General features: G+C 38.8%; 1 protein-coding gene across 1 annotated transcript; it reads right to left on the reverse strand.

Annotated features, from left to right (window-relative positions):
- Window positions 1-729: 729 nt before the first annotated feature.
- Window positions 730-6,228, reverse strand: LOC120578163 (uncharacterized). Its single transcript, XM_039830458.1, has 4 exons — window positions 2,765-6,228; window positions 2,113-2,476; window positions 1,704-2,043; window positions 730-1,511 (listed from the first exon to the last, which is right to left on the reverse strand). Exons 1-4 carry the CDS (start codon window positions 6,226-6,228, stop codon window positions 730-732), a joined length of 4,950 nt encoding a protein of 1,649 aa, XP_039686392.1.
- Window positions 6,229-18,216: the final 11,988 nt, after the last annotated feature.

Genomic DNA, 18,216 nt, shown 5'->3' on the forward strand with positions numbered 1-18,216 from the left:
CAGCTCTCAATATCTTCTTCGCCATGGCGTGCCCACATGAGTGAGTTCCGAAAGAGCCTTCATGAATCTCGCACATCAATTTTTCTGCTTCATGCTTATCCACACATCTAAGTAGGACCCCATCAAAGTTCCTTTTATACAAAACGTCTTCGTTAAGGAAGAAACGGCTTGACAATTTTCTCAATGTTTTCTTGTCCTTGTTGGATGCCCCAGGTGGGTACTTTTGAGTTTGAAGGAAAACTTGGATATCATGATACCATGGCTTGTCATCATCAATTGCTTCAGCTACAAACACATAAGCAGGTCGGTCGAGAAATTGGACATTGATTACTGGCACAGTATTGTGACCATTCACATTGATCATTGAGGATAGAGTAGCTAAAGCATCCGCCATTTGATTCTCATCACGGGGCACATGGTGTAACTCTACTTTGTTGAAGAAAGTCAGCAATCGTCTCGCATAATCTCTGTAGGGAATCAAACCAGGATGACGAGTTTCCCATTCTCCTTTGATCTGGTTAATCACAAGAGCGGAATCTCCATAAATGACAATTTTCTTGATCCTCAAATCGATGGCTTCCTCGATACCCATGATGCAAGCTTCGTACTCTGCGATGTTGTTTGTGCAATCAAAACGTAACCTCGCAGTAAAAGGGATGTGAGTACCCTTAGGGGTAATGAGCACCGCACCAATTCCACTTCCATAGACATTAACAGCTCCATCAAATATCAACCCCATTCGGATTCAGGATCAGGACCTTCACCGAACACTGGTTCGTCACAATCTTTTGCTTTTAGATACATAACCTCTTCATCTAGGAAGTCGAATTTGATTGGTTGATAGTCTTCGATTGGTTGATGAGCCAAATGTTCTGCCAAGATGCTACCTTTGACTGCTTTCTGAGTGCGATACTCGATATCATACTCGGACAATAACATCTGCCAGCGAGCAATCCTTCCAGTTAAAGCTGGCTTCTCAAATATGTACTTGATAGGATCCATCTTGGATATCAACCAAGTTGTATGATTAATCATATAATGACGGAGACGCTTGGCAGCCCAAGTTAAAGCACAACAAGTTTTCTCAAGTACAGAATATCGGGACTCACAATCAGTGAACTTCTTACTCAAATAGTAGATAGCGTGCTCTTTCTTTCCGGTTTCGTCTTGTTGACCCAAAACACAGCCCATGGAATCTTCTAGTACTGTTAAATACATGATCAAAGGTCTTCCGTCAACTGGAGGAACAAGAATTGGAGGTTCTAACAGATATTCTTTGATTTGATCAAAAGCCTTCTGACAATCATCATTCCACTTCACCCCTTGATCCTTGCGGAGTAACTTGAAAATTGGTCCACATGTGGCGGTCATGTGAGAGATAAATCTGGAGATATAATTGAGTCTACCAAGAAAACCTCTGACTTGCTTCTCTGTCTTTGGAACAGGCATTTCTCTGATGGCTCTGACCTTGTCGGGATCAACTTCAATACCCTTTTGACTGACGATAAAGCCTAAGAGTTTAACAGATCTAACACCGAAAGTACATTTGTTAGGATTCAACCGGAGCTTGTACTTTCTCAACCGCTGAAACATCTTCAACAAATACTCAACATGTTCTTCTTCTGTGCCAGACTTAACAATCATATCATCTACGTAGACCTCAATTTCTTTGTGAATCATATCATGAAAGATTTTGGTCATACCCCTCTGGTAAGTGGCACCAGCATTTATCAAACCAAATGGCATCACCACATAGCAGAAAGCACCCCAGGGCGTGATGAAAGACGTCTTTTCTCTATCCTCAGGAGCCATCCTGATCTTATTGTAGCCGGAGAAACCGTCCATGAAGGAGAAAACCTTGCACTTAGCAGTGTTATCAACCAATACATCAATGTGAGGCAAAGGAAAATTATCCTTCGGACTAGCCTTGTTCAAGTCCCGATAATCAACACACATTCTGACTTTGCCATCTTTCTTTGGAACAGGCACTATGTTGGCCAACCATTGAGGATACTCTGATGTGACTAGGAAACCTGCATCAATCTGCTTTCGCACTTCCTCTTTGATCTTGAGGGCCATATCAGGATGAGATCTTCTCAATTTCTGCTTTACCGGAGGACACTCAGGCTTCAAAGGTAGTCTGTGTTCAACGACATCAGGGTCTAGACCCGGCATGTCTTTGTATGACCATGCGAATATATCAACATATTCTCTGATAAGCTCAATTACTCTTTTCTTGACAGATACATCCAACAATGCCCCAATCTTGATTTCTTTCTTGTCTTCCTCAGTACCCAGATTGATGATTTCTATCTCCTCCTGATGAGGTTGAAATGTCTTCCTTTCTTGTTCCAACATCCATTTGATCTCATTCGGGATCTCCTCATCCTCCTCTGCCACAGCCTCGTAAACCGGGACCTCAAAGTTGGGAGAAAGCATGGGGTCACTGTGTTCAACGGATTCACTTATGTTCAGTCTGCACATGATTCATGATTGATTTTAATGAGTAAATGCAGACCTTTGGTTTTGAAATTTAAAAGAAAAAAAGAATGATTTTTTTGGATTTTTGTATTACCATTTTTTCCAGAAAAAGCAACAAAAAATAAAAAGTAATAAAAGCCGTGATAGAAACGACGATTTTTATTTGTAATAAAAGTACTAGAAGCAAAACAAAGCCCTACATGATTTCACTTTCGCCTTGGGCAGAACGAAAGGAGTTTTCTTAAAAACAGAAAAACAACAAAAGACAAGACAAACACATTACTTAGAGCGGGGTGTCACAAAAGGAATGTCAACAGCAATCCAGTTGCAGCAAGCTCCTCCAGGCGTCACAAAGACCGGTGTCACTCCTCCAGGTGCATCATCTAAAATTGCATTGGTCTCTGGCGAATCATGAATGAAACCAGCACTGTGGAAAGAACCTCTGGTAGGGTCGAACATCCCAGGCTTACTGTTAAGGAAACCAATTCCCTCTTTACGCTTGTTTTCTGGCAACTCCACTAGCTGACCCCAGCCTTCGGTTTTGCCTTCCTGAATTACTCTTCGGGCATCCTTCAACGAGGCCATACAAGTCTCAATTTTACCGACACTTTCTTCGGCAGAGAACCCTTGGAATGATGGCCCGTCCGAACTACTACCACCGATAACAGAGAAAGCAGACAAATTGCTGATTAAAAAGGCCGACTCGCCACTCACAGTGATCAACTTTCCACGACTTACAAACTTCAATTTCTGATGGAGAGTAGATGTCACAGCCCCAGCGTCATGAATCCATGGTCTGCCGAGCAAACAGCTGAAAGAAGCCTGGATTTCCATGACTTGGAAAGTAACCTGAAATTCATGTGGGCCGACCGAAATTGGCAAATCTACCTCACCATACACCGATCTCCTAGTTCCATCGAAGGCCCTCACTGTCACCTTGCTAAGTCTCAAAGGAGCCTCGGAGTACGCCAATTGGTCGAGAGTTGACTTGGGCATCACATTAAGTGCAGAGCCGGTATCTATCAAGACGTTGGATAACGAATCTGTTCTGCAAAGTACAGAGATGAGTAATGCTTGATTATGCTTATTCCCCTCCGCCGGGAGATCTTCATCACTGAAAGTCAGACTGTTACACGCGGTCACATTCCCCACAATGCTTTCGAATTGACCCAGAGTTACATCATAATCCACAAATGCCTGGTCTAGTACTTTCCTCAGGGCATCCCGATGAGCACCAGAACTTGATAACAGGGCCATGATGGAAATCTTCGCAGGAGTTTGTAACAGCTGGTCCACCACCCTGTATTCACTCTTCTTGATCAGCTTCAAGACTTCATCGGCATCCTCAAAGTCAAACTCTTTGGCCTGCTCCCCAGCTTTACCTTTACCGGCGTTTCGCTCTTTTACTGGCTCATCGACCGGAACACTAACACTCTTCGGACCCACCGTAGGAAAGATGCGGCCACTCCTCAAAATCCGGCTATTCTCTGCGATATTATCCACAGCAACAGGTGAAGTTGTCTCACTTCCGGGCTCAAGAATCGTGCCTTCATACTTATAGGGTACAGCTTTCTGAGCAGTAGTAGGCGTGGGCCTAGGCACACAGATTACCAAGGGAGTACCAACGGGCTTTGTACTGTTAGGGTTTATCACCAGCGGCCTCCTGGCTCTGAATACCGGAGTGACAACACAGACGTCCTTGCTCTCGGGTTCCCTTGTAACCACAAGTTCCCTTCTATTTAGGAGACCCTGCATATCATTCTGGACTTGTATACATCCACGAGGATCCATCAAACATATGTCACAAGCTCCATGATTGTGGTTGAAGAGAGTTGCTTTACACAGTTTCACATGTATCGGTACCAGAGGAGTCTTGATATCACCTACAGAGAGAATGCGAGCCTCTTCCTGATCGTCTTGAATCATATTAACAGCAGGCCCATGAGTAGGCAGAGGATTGTTCTGAGCTACAGCATCAGGATCGGTGAAGGTTAACTCTTTACTATTTATCAGTTTCTGAACCTCTTTCTTAAGAGCAAAACAACGCTCCACATCGTGGCCTGCTGCCCCTTGATGGTAAATACAATGAAGGTCCGGACGGTACCAGCGTGGGAGAGGGTCCGGAATGCGAGGAGGTGGTATTGTTTGGACCAGATTCTGTGCAAGTAAAGAAGGGAGCAATGCTCCATAGGTCATTGGCAAGGGGTCAAATTGTTGTTTTTGATTTTGCTGGTTGTAGGGAGCTTGAGGACGGGGTTGTTGTTGTGGGGGGTTATATGGCCTTTGTTGGTATGGTTGTTGAGGATAGTAGGGTTGTTGAGAGAGTTGTTGTAGGTTGTATAGTGGTTGGTATAATGGGGGGTAGTATGGTGCAGGTCCTTGAGGTCTGGGTGATTGATAGTTTGGGTTCTGGGGTGCGGTCATTTGTGGGGTGATGTTGGCAACAAAGGGGTGATTAGGGTACACGGGCTGAGGTCCTCCATGAGCCACCATGCTAACCTCTTGAGCATTCCTCTTTGGGTAACCATTCCCAAATTTCTTATTACCATTGGACGAAACCCCTGAAGAACCACCTGAAGAACCTCCCGAAACAGCTGCTCCCTTACGAGCCCACTCCTCGATGCGCATTCCTGTTTCCACCAAATCAGTGAACTTCTGTGATGCACAGACAATCATCTTTTCTGAATAACAAGGGCTCAGGGTTTCATAGAACAATTCTGAAAGTTCCCTCTCATCCAAGGGAGGACGAATCTGAGCAGCTTTTTGAATGAAGCGTTGTGCGTATTCCTTGAACGATTCTTTCTCTTTCTGGGTTAAGGACTGCAACTCTTTGCGACTTGGCGCCAGATAGGTATTATATTTGTACTGTTGCATGAAGGCCTCAGCCAACTGTTCAAAAGTAGTGACTCCTTTCAACCCCATGAACCAAGTATGTGCCGGACCAGTCAAACTATCCTGGAAGCAGTGAATGAGTAAGGGAACATTATTCTTGTAAGCTATCATCTTGCTAATATACATAGTTAGATGATTTTGTGGACACGTGTCCCCTTGATACTTCTCAAATACAGGCATCTTGAACTTTGGAGGTATGTTTACATCTGGTACCAAGCAAAGGTCATATATGCTTTGGACGACTGTTTCCTTTCCCCGCATATTACTCATCTTCTTCTCTAGAGCACCGAACCTTTCTTCCCAATCGATTGCTTTATCATCCCCCATTATATTGTCGGAGTGATAAATCTGTTCTTCATGTTGTGGCCCAACATGCACAGTAGGACCTGCTTGAGTCATGGTAGCTTGAGGAATCGGTTGACTCATCTGGAAATGTGCCGAAGTCTGTTGACCCTGTGCGAAAGGCGTTTCAGTAGCGCCTGGACCAAAACCCCCGTTGGTTGCAATCGGCATGCCCCAAGGGTAGCCTGAAGGCATGGAATACTGAGGAGTAGCAAAGGGACCCTGGGGGCCAAGAGGACGGAAGCCTGAGTTGCCCATAGTTGCCATATTACCAGAAGAAAAATCAGTCATCAGAGGCTGGGTGAGGCCGATAGTTGTAGTAGTAGTCGGAGATGGTTGCGGGGGACCCTCAGGTGCAGCTGTGACGACCACAACAGGAGTTGAATTGGAGATTGCTGCTTGCTCTCTCTCAGCCATCATAGTTTCCATCATAAGTGCCATTCTTTCCATCTCCCCCTTGAGGTTAACCAGTTCCTCTCTGAGCTGAGCGTTTTCCTGTTCTGCCGCTAACATCCTTTTCTTGATATGAGCTCGAGTGTTGTGAATGCGAGCGGGTTTGTACTGAATACGCCGGGCCACTTTGCTTTTCTGAGGCAGAAATGAGGAGAGTATGAGACTTGGATTTTGATACTTTTTATGAATGCAATATGATGCATGATATGCTATATGCCAAAATATGCGATTTTTATATTTTTTTTATTTTTATTGAAGGACCTATAAAAGCAGTTTTGTAAACATACCAACCTAAACAAATCATAAAAAAACAAAGTTGATTACAAGATAATTCCCTTTCTAACAACAAAGCCAAGGGATAGACTTTCAAAGAAAAACAAGATAATTCCCTTTCTAACAACAAAGCCAAGGGATAAACTTTCAAAATAAAACGAGATAATTCCCTTTCTAACAACAAAGCCAAGGGATAGACTCCGTAACTACACAAAAAACATCAAAACAAACTGAAAGACTCTCAAGCCTCTGAACCGAGCTACTCCTCAAAATCAGAATGCGGCCCATCAAAGAGATCCATACGCTTCTTCTTCCGCCCGGGAATTTGATCAAGCGCGGCATCTTTCTCTCTGATACTCTTTTTCAGCTGGGCGATTATCACGTCTTTCTTGTGGCTATCATAGGCTTCTTGCTCTAGTAGGGCCATCACAGCCTCATATTCCTGATCCTTTTTCTGATACTCCCCTTTCCACTTTTGTACTTCACGTTCCGCCTCAACTAAACGCTCTTGGTATTCCTTCTCGGTGTCAAAGGTCATAGGTAGGGGTGGTGCTGGAGTGATTGCAGATACAAATCTTGATATCTTGTAAGGCATCCCAATTTGAACAGCTCTATCTATCACCCACTGAGTATATGATTCATGAACGGCTCCTGTCTTCCTCCCTAACTGGCTCTTGTCTCTTCTACGAATGGTGTGCCAAGCTCGCACAACCTGCTCTTTCATGCCTTTACTGTCATCTACGTTGAGGTAATACACATTCTCTAGATAGATGCTGAGCGGCTTCCCTTCCATGGGATATCCGAACTGACGTCTGGCAAGTGTAGGATTGTAGCTAATTCCTCCTTCTATACCAAGAAGTGGTACATTGGCAAATTTCCCACAACTGTCAATAATAGTTCCTTTGTCATAAACCCGATCGTACCACACTACCTCGGTTGGAGTCAGGGACATGAGTCTTTTTGACCAAAGAAGGTTTTCTGGATTGGTGGTGAAGCGAGGAGTTCGGGGTAAGTGCGAGGTGATCCATCGATATAACAATTGTGCACAACAAAGGATAGTTCCACGACCAGCCTGGGTGCGCCTATGGATGGAGAGGTAAGTATCACCTAATAAGGTAGGGACAGGGTTCCTTGACAAGAAAATTTGAATGGCTTTAATGTCCACAAAGTTGTCGAGGCTAGGGAAGAGTACGAGGCCATAAATAAGCAAGGCAAGGATGGAGTTAAAGGCATAGGCAACCCCCATTTTGTCAAAGAATGTGGTCCTTTCGTAAAGAAAATCGGTGGAGAAACCCAAAAGTTTTCCCTTAGTGATGAGATGTGCTTTCACTTCGTCCGTTTCAAGATGGAGAGCTGCGGCAATGGTTGAGTGCTTGGGGATTTCCTCGAGGCCACTGAAAGGTACTTTGTCCAACACTGGTAGATTAATCCAACAAGAGTACTCCTCCAAGGTGGGGAGAATCTGGTAATCTTGAAAAGTAAAGCAATGGTAGCCCGGGTCATAGAACTGAACAAAAGCGTTGAGAAGCCCTTCGTCGATATCTGTCTTAACAACACCCATCAAATTTCCATGTTGCTTGTAGAAATCGTCCATACAAACCACTTTCTTCCCTAGCTTCCTCAAACTCAAGAGATCTGGCCTCCTGAAACTATACTGCCTAAGGTTCCTCATATCTACAATGTTTACAACAAAGCTTTTATAAGTCCTTCAAAAAAATGATGAATGGAAAAAATATTTATGGATGGATGCATGTATGCATGATGAGGTTAAATTCATATGTTGGAGTCAAAGGGTAATAACGCCATTTGGTAAGGACTAAGGTTTTTAGATTGCACTTGTAACAAGGGTTCTACCAAGTTCCCAAAGTCTTTAACCACTTCCGAATATTTATCGGGTGACGGGAGTACTCCCATTCCAATTATATTCGTCGGAAAGTCTCGTTTGAGTGTAGTATCGCGTATCAACTAATTCAAGAGTACTCTCGATTAGCCACCGCACTACGTTCCTAAAAGGCCAAGATGGGTTAAAGGTGACTAAAGGTCCTCAACTTCAAAGGTCACTTGAAAATAGCATGCCAAACATGAGTACTCACGTTGACAACATATACTTCCAAGATCCCTCCGTTGAGTGGGGTTATCACATGTGCCAATACCGAAGAGTACTCTTGGCATGGAACTATGATTATACCACCGTCCTATCTTAAGTTTCCCTCAAGCTCGGGTGTAGAGCTTATCTCACCACTCACGTAATAAAGTAAACATGTAAGCAAAATATTTACAAAGCATAAACAAATAATAAAGCACAAAATAAAGAAAGTAAGGTGGGTTTAACCCGTGTAGGATCTATATCCCCAGTGAAGTCGCCATTTCTGTGCTCGCGATTTTTGGATATCAAACCATTAATTGATTTGAATCGTCAATCTTTGAACTCTCGATTTTTATTCTTGGGAAGGGAAAAAATGAGTAAAAACCCTTTTCGAGACTTTGGATTCGGGGGTTGGTTATGCGAAGGGAAGGTGCTAGCATCCTAAGCATCTACGGTATTCCGTAGGAACCTCTTACCTAGATTATCTTGTGCTAAAATACTTGTTCATTTGAAAAATTATTGCCTAATGTCTAAGTGAAAGAATGGAGGGAGAAGAAGTATGTTTTTGGTTATTTTTATTTGATTTGGAAGGACGAGTCCTCTGCCTACGTACCCTTTTTGGGAAAGGGATCAAAACCGACGTAGTTCCACTCAAAAATTTCTTTGGTGGGTTAGGTTGATTTTAAGATTTTTTGAAAATGGTTTTAAGAAGAGAAAGAGGCCTCAAGGCATGAGATAAAAGAAATGAGTGAGGTTGATTGATTTTAAATTTTGAAAATGATTGAAGTTGAATTAAAATTGATTAAAAATTTGATTAAGAAAATAAAGGGAAAATGTTGCTAAGAAAACATATTTTTTGAATTTGACATATTTGATTTTTTTTGTGAAAAATGATTTTTCTAAACTAACGGTGAAAACTAACGTAACGTCGTAAAAACTAACGGAAAGCGGTAAATAAAATGTGGTAGTGTCGGTGCATGTGTCGGTGCTTGTGTTACCTACATTATTACATCAATTCCTAAATACAACCCTAAGGCCTTTATGCCAAAATAAAATGCAAGAAATAAAATTACATCAATTCCCTATTTATACACACTAAGTCAATGACAAAATAAAATGATAGAAAAACTAAATGTGCATGCTATGATTCAAGACAAAAATTAAATAGTTAGTAATCACAAGAAATATTATGATGAATGAGACATGAGAAATAATAAGCAAGAATTAAGACAAATAATAATTAAGGTCATCATATAAGAAATAAACAAAAAAATAAAATAAAAGAAAACAAATAGAATGGATTTTTTAAATTAGAGAAAATTAAAATAGTGAGAAAAATATTTTTTTGGAATTTTTCTAAACACAAAAATGTCAAAAAAATGTAAAAACAGTATTTAAAAATAAAGACAATTAAAAAATGAGAAATAATAAAACATTGGCTCAGCAGGATTAATTCTGGACCATTGGATTAGTCCAGAGGTCCAGATCTGAATCCCAAGATCTCATCACAGCCAAGATCCAACGGTCACAAAAACAACATAGAAACAAAGGGATTATACTGAAAACACAGTGACCGTCAGATCAACGATCTGATGGTCCAAACAGAAACCACACTATACTCACGCAGAAAGAAAATCCACTTGATCCAAAATCAAGATACACAGGAGCCCTCAGATCAAGGAATGATCCAGATCCAAGGGCTGTAACGCGATGGAGCACTGAATTGCAGTATGCGCATGTGCACAAGATCAAACCAAAAAAGAAGCACTATAAAAAGGTTTTAACAAAAAAAAACAACACAAATCACACAAATCCTCTCTCTAAAAAAAAACTAGAGAGAGAAGCTCCCCCTTCTCTCTACAAAGCTCGCCGGAGAAGAAGGTGGGGGAGGGGCGGCCGGAGCTGCTCCGGCGTGGTGGCCGGCCGGAGCGCCGCCGCGCCGGAGTTTTTTTTTGCTTTTTTTTCGAAAATTTTTACACCAAAAGATTCTCCTCCTTCTTCTCCATGCAAATCCGGTATTAGTTTTAAAAAGGGTAGAGAGATTTGAGCTAGATCTACAAATGAATATGTGAAAGTTTTTACCTCTTTTTCCGGTCTCCGTCTCTCCTTCCGGTCCGGTTTTGCCTTTTGCTCCGATCTGGTCCGTTTCCCCCTTGTTCCGGTTCGGCCTCCTTCTCTCCTTTCCGGTTCGCCTCTTTTCTCCGGTCCGGTCCGGTTCCGTTTGGTTGGGATGATGATGATTTGTGGTTGTATGAATGGTTTGAGGTTGTTGTTTAAGTTTTGTGTTGCTGGATTTTGATGAATCTATGAATGTTCTTCATATGTTCATGTTATTTCTTTATAATTTTTAGTGTTTGATCTAAAAAGGGTTGGAAAAGTAGAAAATGAGTGTTTGTGAATTGCTGCTGATTTTTCTGACGTGAACAGTGACTTCTGGCCCATTTCCCAATGATTGACAGTGTTTTTATAGTGACAAACTAGGGTTTCTCTGGTACAAACAAATGACAAAAATACCCCTGCAGCTGAGACTTGGAGAAAAAGATTTGACAGATAAATAAATAAATAAATAAAAAACAAAATGAATAAAATAAAATAAAAATAAAAAAAATAAAAAGAAAAGAAAAGAGAAGGAAAGAAAAGAAGTCACGTGAGTGACTTTTATAAAAATAAAGAAAATAAATAATAAAAAACAAAACTAGCTTAAAAAAAAAGAAAGAAAGAAAAAAATAAAAAGTCCCTTCGGAATCCGACATGAGGTACTTCAAAGTATCCTCCCTGCCGAAATTTTGTTTGAAAAGATTAATAAAAAAAACGCCTTTTAAAATGCGATTAGGCCTTCTCTTTTTTTGACGTGATCGTTACGACTAAAAGACTATATAACAAAAATGCGTCATAAAAATGAAAGTGAGACGGTTTTAATTGTTGTGAAATGCGAACGTTGATTTAAATGTAAAAATAAAAACTTTTTGAATGACTAAAGACAAGAAACCCGAATTTTAAATGGTAAAAAAAACGAGTAAAAAGGGAACGTGAACCATTTTAAAATACGGACAAGAGATTTTAAACGGTCCAAAATTGGGGTATGACACTCTGGAATGTATAATCATTCATATTAAAGCTGAGGACTTGATGCTCTGGAATGAATAATCATTCATATTAAAGTTGAGGGCTTGATGCTCTAAAATGTATAATCATTCATATTAAAGTTGAGGGCTTAATGCTCTGATTGGTACCACATGCATATTGCATTGTCAAGTTGATGTTGTTTTCGTTGCATTGTCGTTGATGTCGAGTTGTCGTCGTGTTGTCAAGTTGTCGAAATAATTGATGAATTGTAGTTGAAATTATGTAAACTATTGTTGATGATGATTTGCTGTTGTTTTATGTTGATAAATCCTCTTATCTAAATTATTGTTTATTAATATTGCTAATGATGAATAGATGTTGTTATGTGTTGTTAAATTCTTTTATAGAATTATATGCTTATTATTATTATTGAATGTGAATTTCACCCCTTCTGTTTGAATGTTGTCTCTACGTGGGTAAAGTGCAGATAACCAGGATTAGATGCTGAAGTGAGTTGACTCTCTCACGCGTCGTCTTAGGGTCGCTCTGATATGTAATGGGATGGGGACTTTTGATGTTTATTACATTTGTTACGTATTTATCTTTATGAATTTAATGTTGGACCAATTTGTTGGATTCAATGACGTTGTCTATGTTGAGGCCTTAGTGCCAATCTTGTTGAAAGAATAATTGTTTTTCGCTGCGACGTTGTTGAAAATTATTGGCCAAAAAAGTTTAAATAAATAGTAATTTTACTCTATTTGTCTTTTAAACAAGTGTGACATCCTATTTAAGTTGAATACTCTGATTATTATGTATTATTTTGCGTGTTGGAAAAACGGGGTATTACAAAGGTGAACAATGTTAAAAATTCTGGATTTTGGCTTTTTAGTCACGATTTAACAACAATGATTGTAGGTAACATCATGCAGGAACAAACAAAACAAAACATCGCCTCCCCATGAGCCACAAACACGAGTGATGGAGCAAATCATGTAGGAACAAAATTAATGCACAAGGCACCTCACTACCTACTCAAACCCAGCTCAAAAAAAAGCAGCAAAAATATGAACTAAAACGCAGCAGAAACAGGAACTAACACGCAGGGGAAGAAACACCCCACAAATCTACGGTACAACAACAACAACAAAAGGCAAATTATATGGTAAATTCGGAAGATTGAGTGTACTATACACCAAATCTTTAAATTCGGAAGATTGAATAAATGAAAAAAAAAATAAACAAATGAAAAAACCCAAAATTATTTTTCATTTATTTAATTTAGCTAATGATTTTGTGGCTTTTTCTATATTTTTTTAATTCAAAAAATACACATGTGACATCTTAGAGGTGCCACATAGGCATTGACTTGGTCAAAATTAGTCAAAATGACGAATATTGCAAAGGAGTTAATTCATAGAGGATTAAATTTATCATTCTTTTAATAGGGGGCTAAAATCGCAACATTCAGAAAGTTAGGGGACCAAAAGTAAACTTAAGCCTTAAATTAATAGTTAAATGAGTTGGTTTTTTGTAAAACAATATATTTTCTAATATTTACAATTATAGTAACTAAACCTTATTTATCAGATGTGTCGGCCAAATAAAATTTAATTTTTCTAAACTTTAATACTCATAATAGAATATTGATTATTTTTTCGATAAAATGTAAAAAATTTAATATCATTCTTATAAATAATGAAATGATGCTTTTCCTTTTAAAATTATATTTTCTAAAATTTGAAATAGATAAATACATCTTTATTTCATAAAAATGATGTTAATTTTTGTTGCTTGGATTGAACTTGTGGATATCAATCTCACGAGACTATTCATGCTATTGACTATTATGTTATGTTGAAGCAGTTTGGACTGAGTTTAATTTCTTTATGTTATTTTAGTTTCATTACTATGTTGTTCTCTATACACAACCTGATCTATAGCGTAATCCATATGAAATTCATTGACAAAAAATTGTATAGGAAAGTTGACAGACAGTCTACAAATACAAAAATCATATGCATGTTAAGACGCAAGTGTTGATACCTTTATTCATATAGTCTTAAAACATTTCATTTTTACACCAAATGTTCAAATATCCAGTCTCTCATAATTACATAAGCTTGTTCAGCATCCTCGCGTCTTCGTTCAGAGATCCGGATCGGTGGGCAAATCCGTGACCTCTATCAGGGAATCTATTATCCTTGTACCAAAAAAGGAGAGTCCAATGCCAAAACAAGCATCTTGGTCTTGGCCTAGCACCTCTAATACTTTGCTGCGTCCAAAGCAAAAACCAATTACGCCAAGTTTTTTGAAAACTCCTTCAGTAGTCATGAACTCACCTGTCAGCCATTCTGTCCACGCGGTAATGTCTTTTGCAATCTTCTCCGGGTTATGTGTAACAATCCATTTTTCAAACTGAGTGTTTCGCTGGTCCTTTGTCCAAGGATTTCCGCAAAATAAATTGGGAAGTAGAATGCTGCAAATTTGTTGAAGATAACTAGGGTTTGGAAACGTACTTGAAATTTCCAACCGACACCAAGAGAAGTAAGAACATATTTTGAAGTGATTTTGCGATTCCCTCTAGGCTGTTAATAAAGTTGGCATTCTAATAACTGAAAAATGTGTTAAACAATTATTATGTTCCAATATATCATCAATTGTTTCTTCTGTTAAAAAAAATATATCTGAGTTATTTTCTTTTCACTAATTGTCTAATACTATACTACTATCTACTTTTATTTATCTACTTAACAAATGACCATTCTCATTGAGAACATAGCATGTCTCTTTATTTTGCACTCATTGTTATGAATTCGTTGAGAAAACCACACCAATAACAAACTTGATGCGTGGAGCAAATTAATACTAAGTAATTAAATCAAGTGGGTAGCAAATAATCCAAACAAAATAAAACAGCAAGAGATAGAAGGAAGAAAGAGAAAGAACACAAGAATTTGTTTACCCAGTTCGGTCTAAAGATGACCTAGTCTGGGGGAGAGAGCAGCTCTCCGATCCACTATAATGATGAGTTTCTTTACAAAGAGATATTGAGTTACAAGAATCAGTCTTCAAACCTAATTCTACCCAAGTCCCAGCCTCTTCCCGTGACCAAGAGACTCAATCCTAATAGTGCGTTGTTCAAGGTGAATCAAAACAATCCCAACCCTAGTGTTGTTACCAAGAGAAATTCTCTATAAACCCTAGTTTGTATGTTGGCTTCTAAACCCTGTTTTTCTACACACTTTATCATCTGATACAAGGCTTATATTTATAGTGGAAAGAAAACCCTTAAAAAACTGAAACAAATCTAACTGAAAATACGTTTTATTTTTTATCTTCAGCGCGCCCATCGTGGCACGAAAATTCCAGTAGCTTCCTCAGAATCTTGCTTCAACAATCGTGGCGCGATGCTTCTCCATCGTGGCACGATTCTCCAGATTTCTGATTTTAAGTTAACTCCCACACTCATTATGAAATAAAATATTAAATCCAATAAAGTGTTTGAGTTGTATAAGAAATGAATGTGAATATATGAAGACAGAAAGAGAACAGAACATACAGGAAGAGAAAAGAGAGGTTGGAAGGAAATAGCAGTGAGTACGAGGATAGAGAAGCTTTTCAATGCTTGATGCTGATGAAATTATGGTTTGATAATTGGATGGGTAGCTCTCTTGTTTCGTTGATGGAATTTCCCCCGCACTTGTTTCCTAGATTGAAGGCTAATCTTTCATTTGTCATGGCTGATGGTAAATGGAACATTCCCCGCATTATACTTGATTTCCCGTTAGTGGCTGCCCAAATTATGCTAGTCACCCTTCCGGTTTCCCCATTGTCGGATAAGTGCATCTGAATTCACTCATTAGATGGTGAACTCTCGGCCAAACTAGCTTTCCAATTCCTAAATCTGTCCTCCCCAAAGCTAGAATGGGCTTCGGTTATTTGGCGTCCTCGCATTCCTCCGTCCCACTCCTTTATCTTTTGGCGGTTCATGTTATCCAAGCTTCCAACAGATGAGAATTTACAGTCAAGGGGCTGCACTTTGGTTTCCATGTGTCTGTTATGTTCGAAGCATGCTGAATCTTCAACACATTTATTTCTGGAGTGCACTTTCTCTCATTCTATTTGGCAGTGGCTCGACATCAAGCTTCAGCAAACCATCTCCCTTGCTTCACCCACATCGCTGCTGCCTTGTGTTCCACAGCGCTGCAGCTCTCAGCTGCGTGATGTCCTTGCAGCTGCAATAGTGCACACGGTGCACACCATTTGGCTTGCCAGAAAAGTTGTTCGGTTCAATGCAGCCCACATATCCCTGCATGCGACATTGGCAAAGATTTCTTCGCTGATTGCTATGTCGGGAGGCATTTCCAAAGGTTACTGTTTATTTTCGGATGTTGTAATTTTGGAAAATTTGTTTGTTTCTCCTTTACATAGGCGGGTTCGTGACATTATACCAGTTGTTTGGAAGGCTCCTTCAGTGAGAAATTTAATGTTTGCTTGCGGTGGTCTTTTTCGTGACTCTCATGGAACTTTTCTTGGTGGTTTTGCTAGTAACATTGGTTCGGTTTCTATCTTCAAAGCAGAAATTTTGGGACTCATAATGGTTATAGAATATGCGGCATCAAACAGCTAGCTGGTCTCATTTATGGCTTGAAAGCGACTCTTCTAGTGCGGTTCAGGCTTTCCATAAACCATCTCTTATTCCTGTTTGTCTTCGGAACCGATGACACAACTGTACACATAATAATCTGTTTCTCATTTGTTCTCATATATTCCGGAAAGGAAATGTCTGTGCTTATGGACTTGCAGCCATGGGGCGCGATATTCAAGGCACGGTCTGGTTCACTTTGTTGCCTCCATCCTTGGGGGCGGATTTTGCTAGGGACAGACATGGAATGCCAAACTTTAGATTTCCTTAATGTTCCTAGTTTGTTGTTTTCTTTTCTTTTTCTGTTTCTTTCGAGGGTATTGGCATAGTCCCCCCTCTTTGTAAATATTTTCCCTTTTTTTAATAATATTTACGTATTGGAAAGACGGCAGAGGATGGGGATGTCTGTTGGGTGTCAACTTAGTTGGGATGCTTCAGATTCTCCGATGCCTAAGGTGAATTTTCCTATTTTAATTTGATGGGTTTAAATTTCGGTGCTTTATTATTATTAGTAGTTGATGTGTGAATTGTGCATTTTATTGAGTGATACAATGGTTCCAAAGAAAAGTTTCAAACAAAGATGAAATTTTTATAGCTTCAATTCAACTTCAACACTTGTTAATTTCATACACAAAACAATTCATATTCAGGATATGCTCTGTTTGCTAAATATACTCACCATTTGGCATTTACGCACTAATATAGTGATTTCGTCATTCTTTTTTATTCAAGTGTTTTTTTAATTCTGTTAACCTGCTTTTTCTTTCTTTTTATTATTCAAGAGAATTACCTTACAAATATAATCACGTTGGCCGTCCCTGTGAAACTGAAGGTCCGGCTTTCTTAGTAAAATTAGGCCTCTAAACAAAATTTAGAAGAGAAAAAAAACTATAATCATAATGTTTGTCTTTTTTTTTTTTTTTAGAGAATAATTATATTGATTGTTGTTAGAACTTTGCGATTTTATACTACAAATATATGCCAAAAATTACGAGTGTTCTAAAAAAAAGAAAAAAATTAGGCCCAAAAGAAAAAAAAAATTAAAAAAAAAATGAAAAACTGCCATCAATGAGAGTTGAACAACACCAAGAAAAATATGAAACATTACCAAAAAAACCACCGGGGGCGCGCTTTCCATTTTGTTAGTTTTATAATGCTACGGATATATATTATATTTTTAGTACATTGTACATTAAAAAAAATATTTTGACCCCAAAAATTGGGGAGGCCCGGCTCTATAGAGCTGTTTGCACCTCCCCAAAGACGGCCTTATAATCACAGTAACACAAATCTTACAAGAGAAGTATATGGTTATAATTAGTCACATGCTTTTTGACGTAGACTACATGTTAATTACTGAACTCAGCTGATTTTAAAAAACATACTAATTCCGTATGTATTGTTTGGTTCCATTTCGACTTTAACATGATCTATTCCAATGTTTTTTTAGTATACTCCCCCTCCTTTATTTATAAGCAAACATCCATTTAATAAGAATCCAATTTTTAATTTATATTTTATTAATATACACCTAGATATATTTATTGAATTTCATTCTACTTAATTATTTAACTTTTTCTGCCGACACTGCTTAATAGGATAAGATTTGATTATTGTTGTTGTAACTATTTAACTATTTCGAATAAAAAAAATTCTTAAAACAGCTTAGAAGCCTTTAAAAAGGTTACTTCTCAAAAATCGAATTTCTTTTTAAAAAAAGAGAAAACAATTGTCAAAAGATTGATATTACGAGGTATTCTTTTATGGTCACAAGACCAAATCAATAATGTTTGGACACACATATAAAAAGATTCTCTTCAAAATATTCAATCATCTTTTTTATCAATTTTCTCATTATTATTAAAAAAATATTTTTTTTTTTTGTGACCAAACACTATTTCTTTGGTCTCGTGGCCATATTAGAATTTCTCTGGCTAGGTGAGTTTTGTGTATTGTTTTATGGATTTTCCACCTC

This window comes from Medicago truncatula, chromosome 1 (assembly GCF_003473485.1).
Source record: "Medicago truncatula cultivar Jemalong A17 chromosome 1, MtrunA17r5.0-ANR, whole genome shotgun sequence".
Lineage (NCBI taxonomy): Eukaryota > Viridiplantae > Streptophyta > Magnoliopsida > Fabales > Fabaceae > Medicago > Medicago truncatula.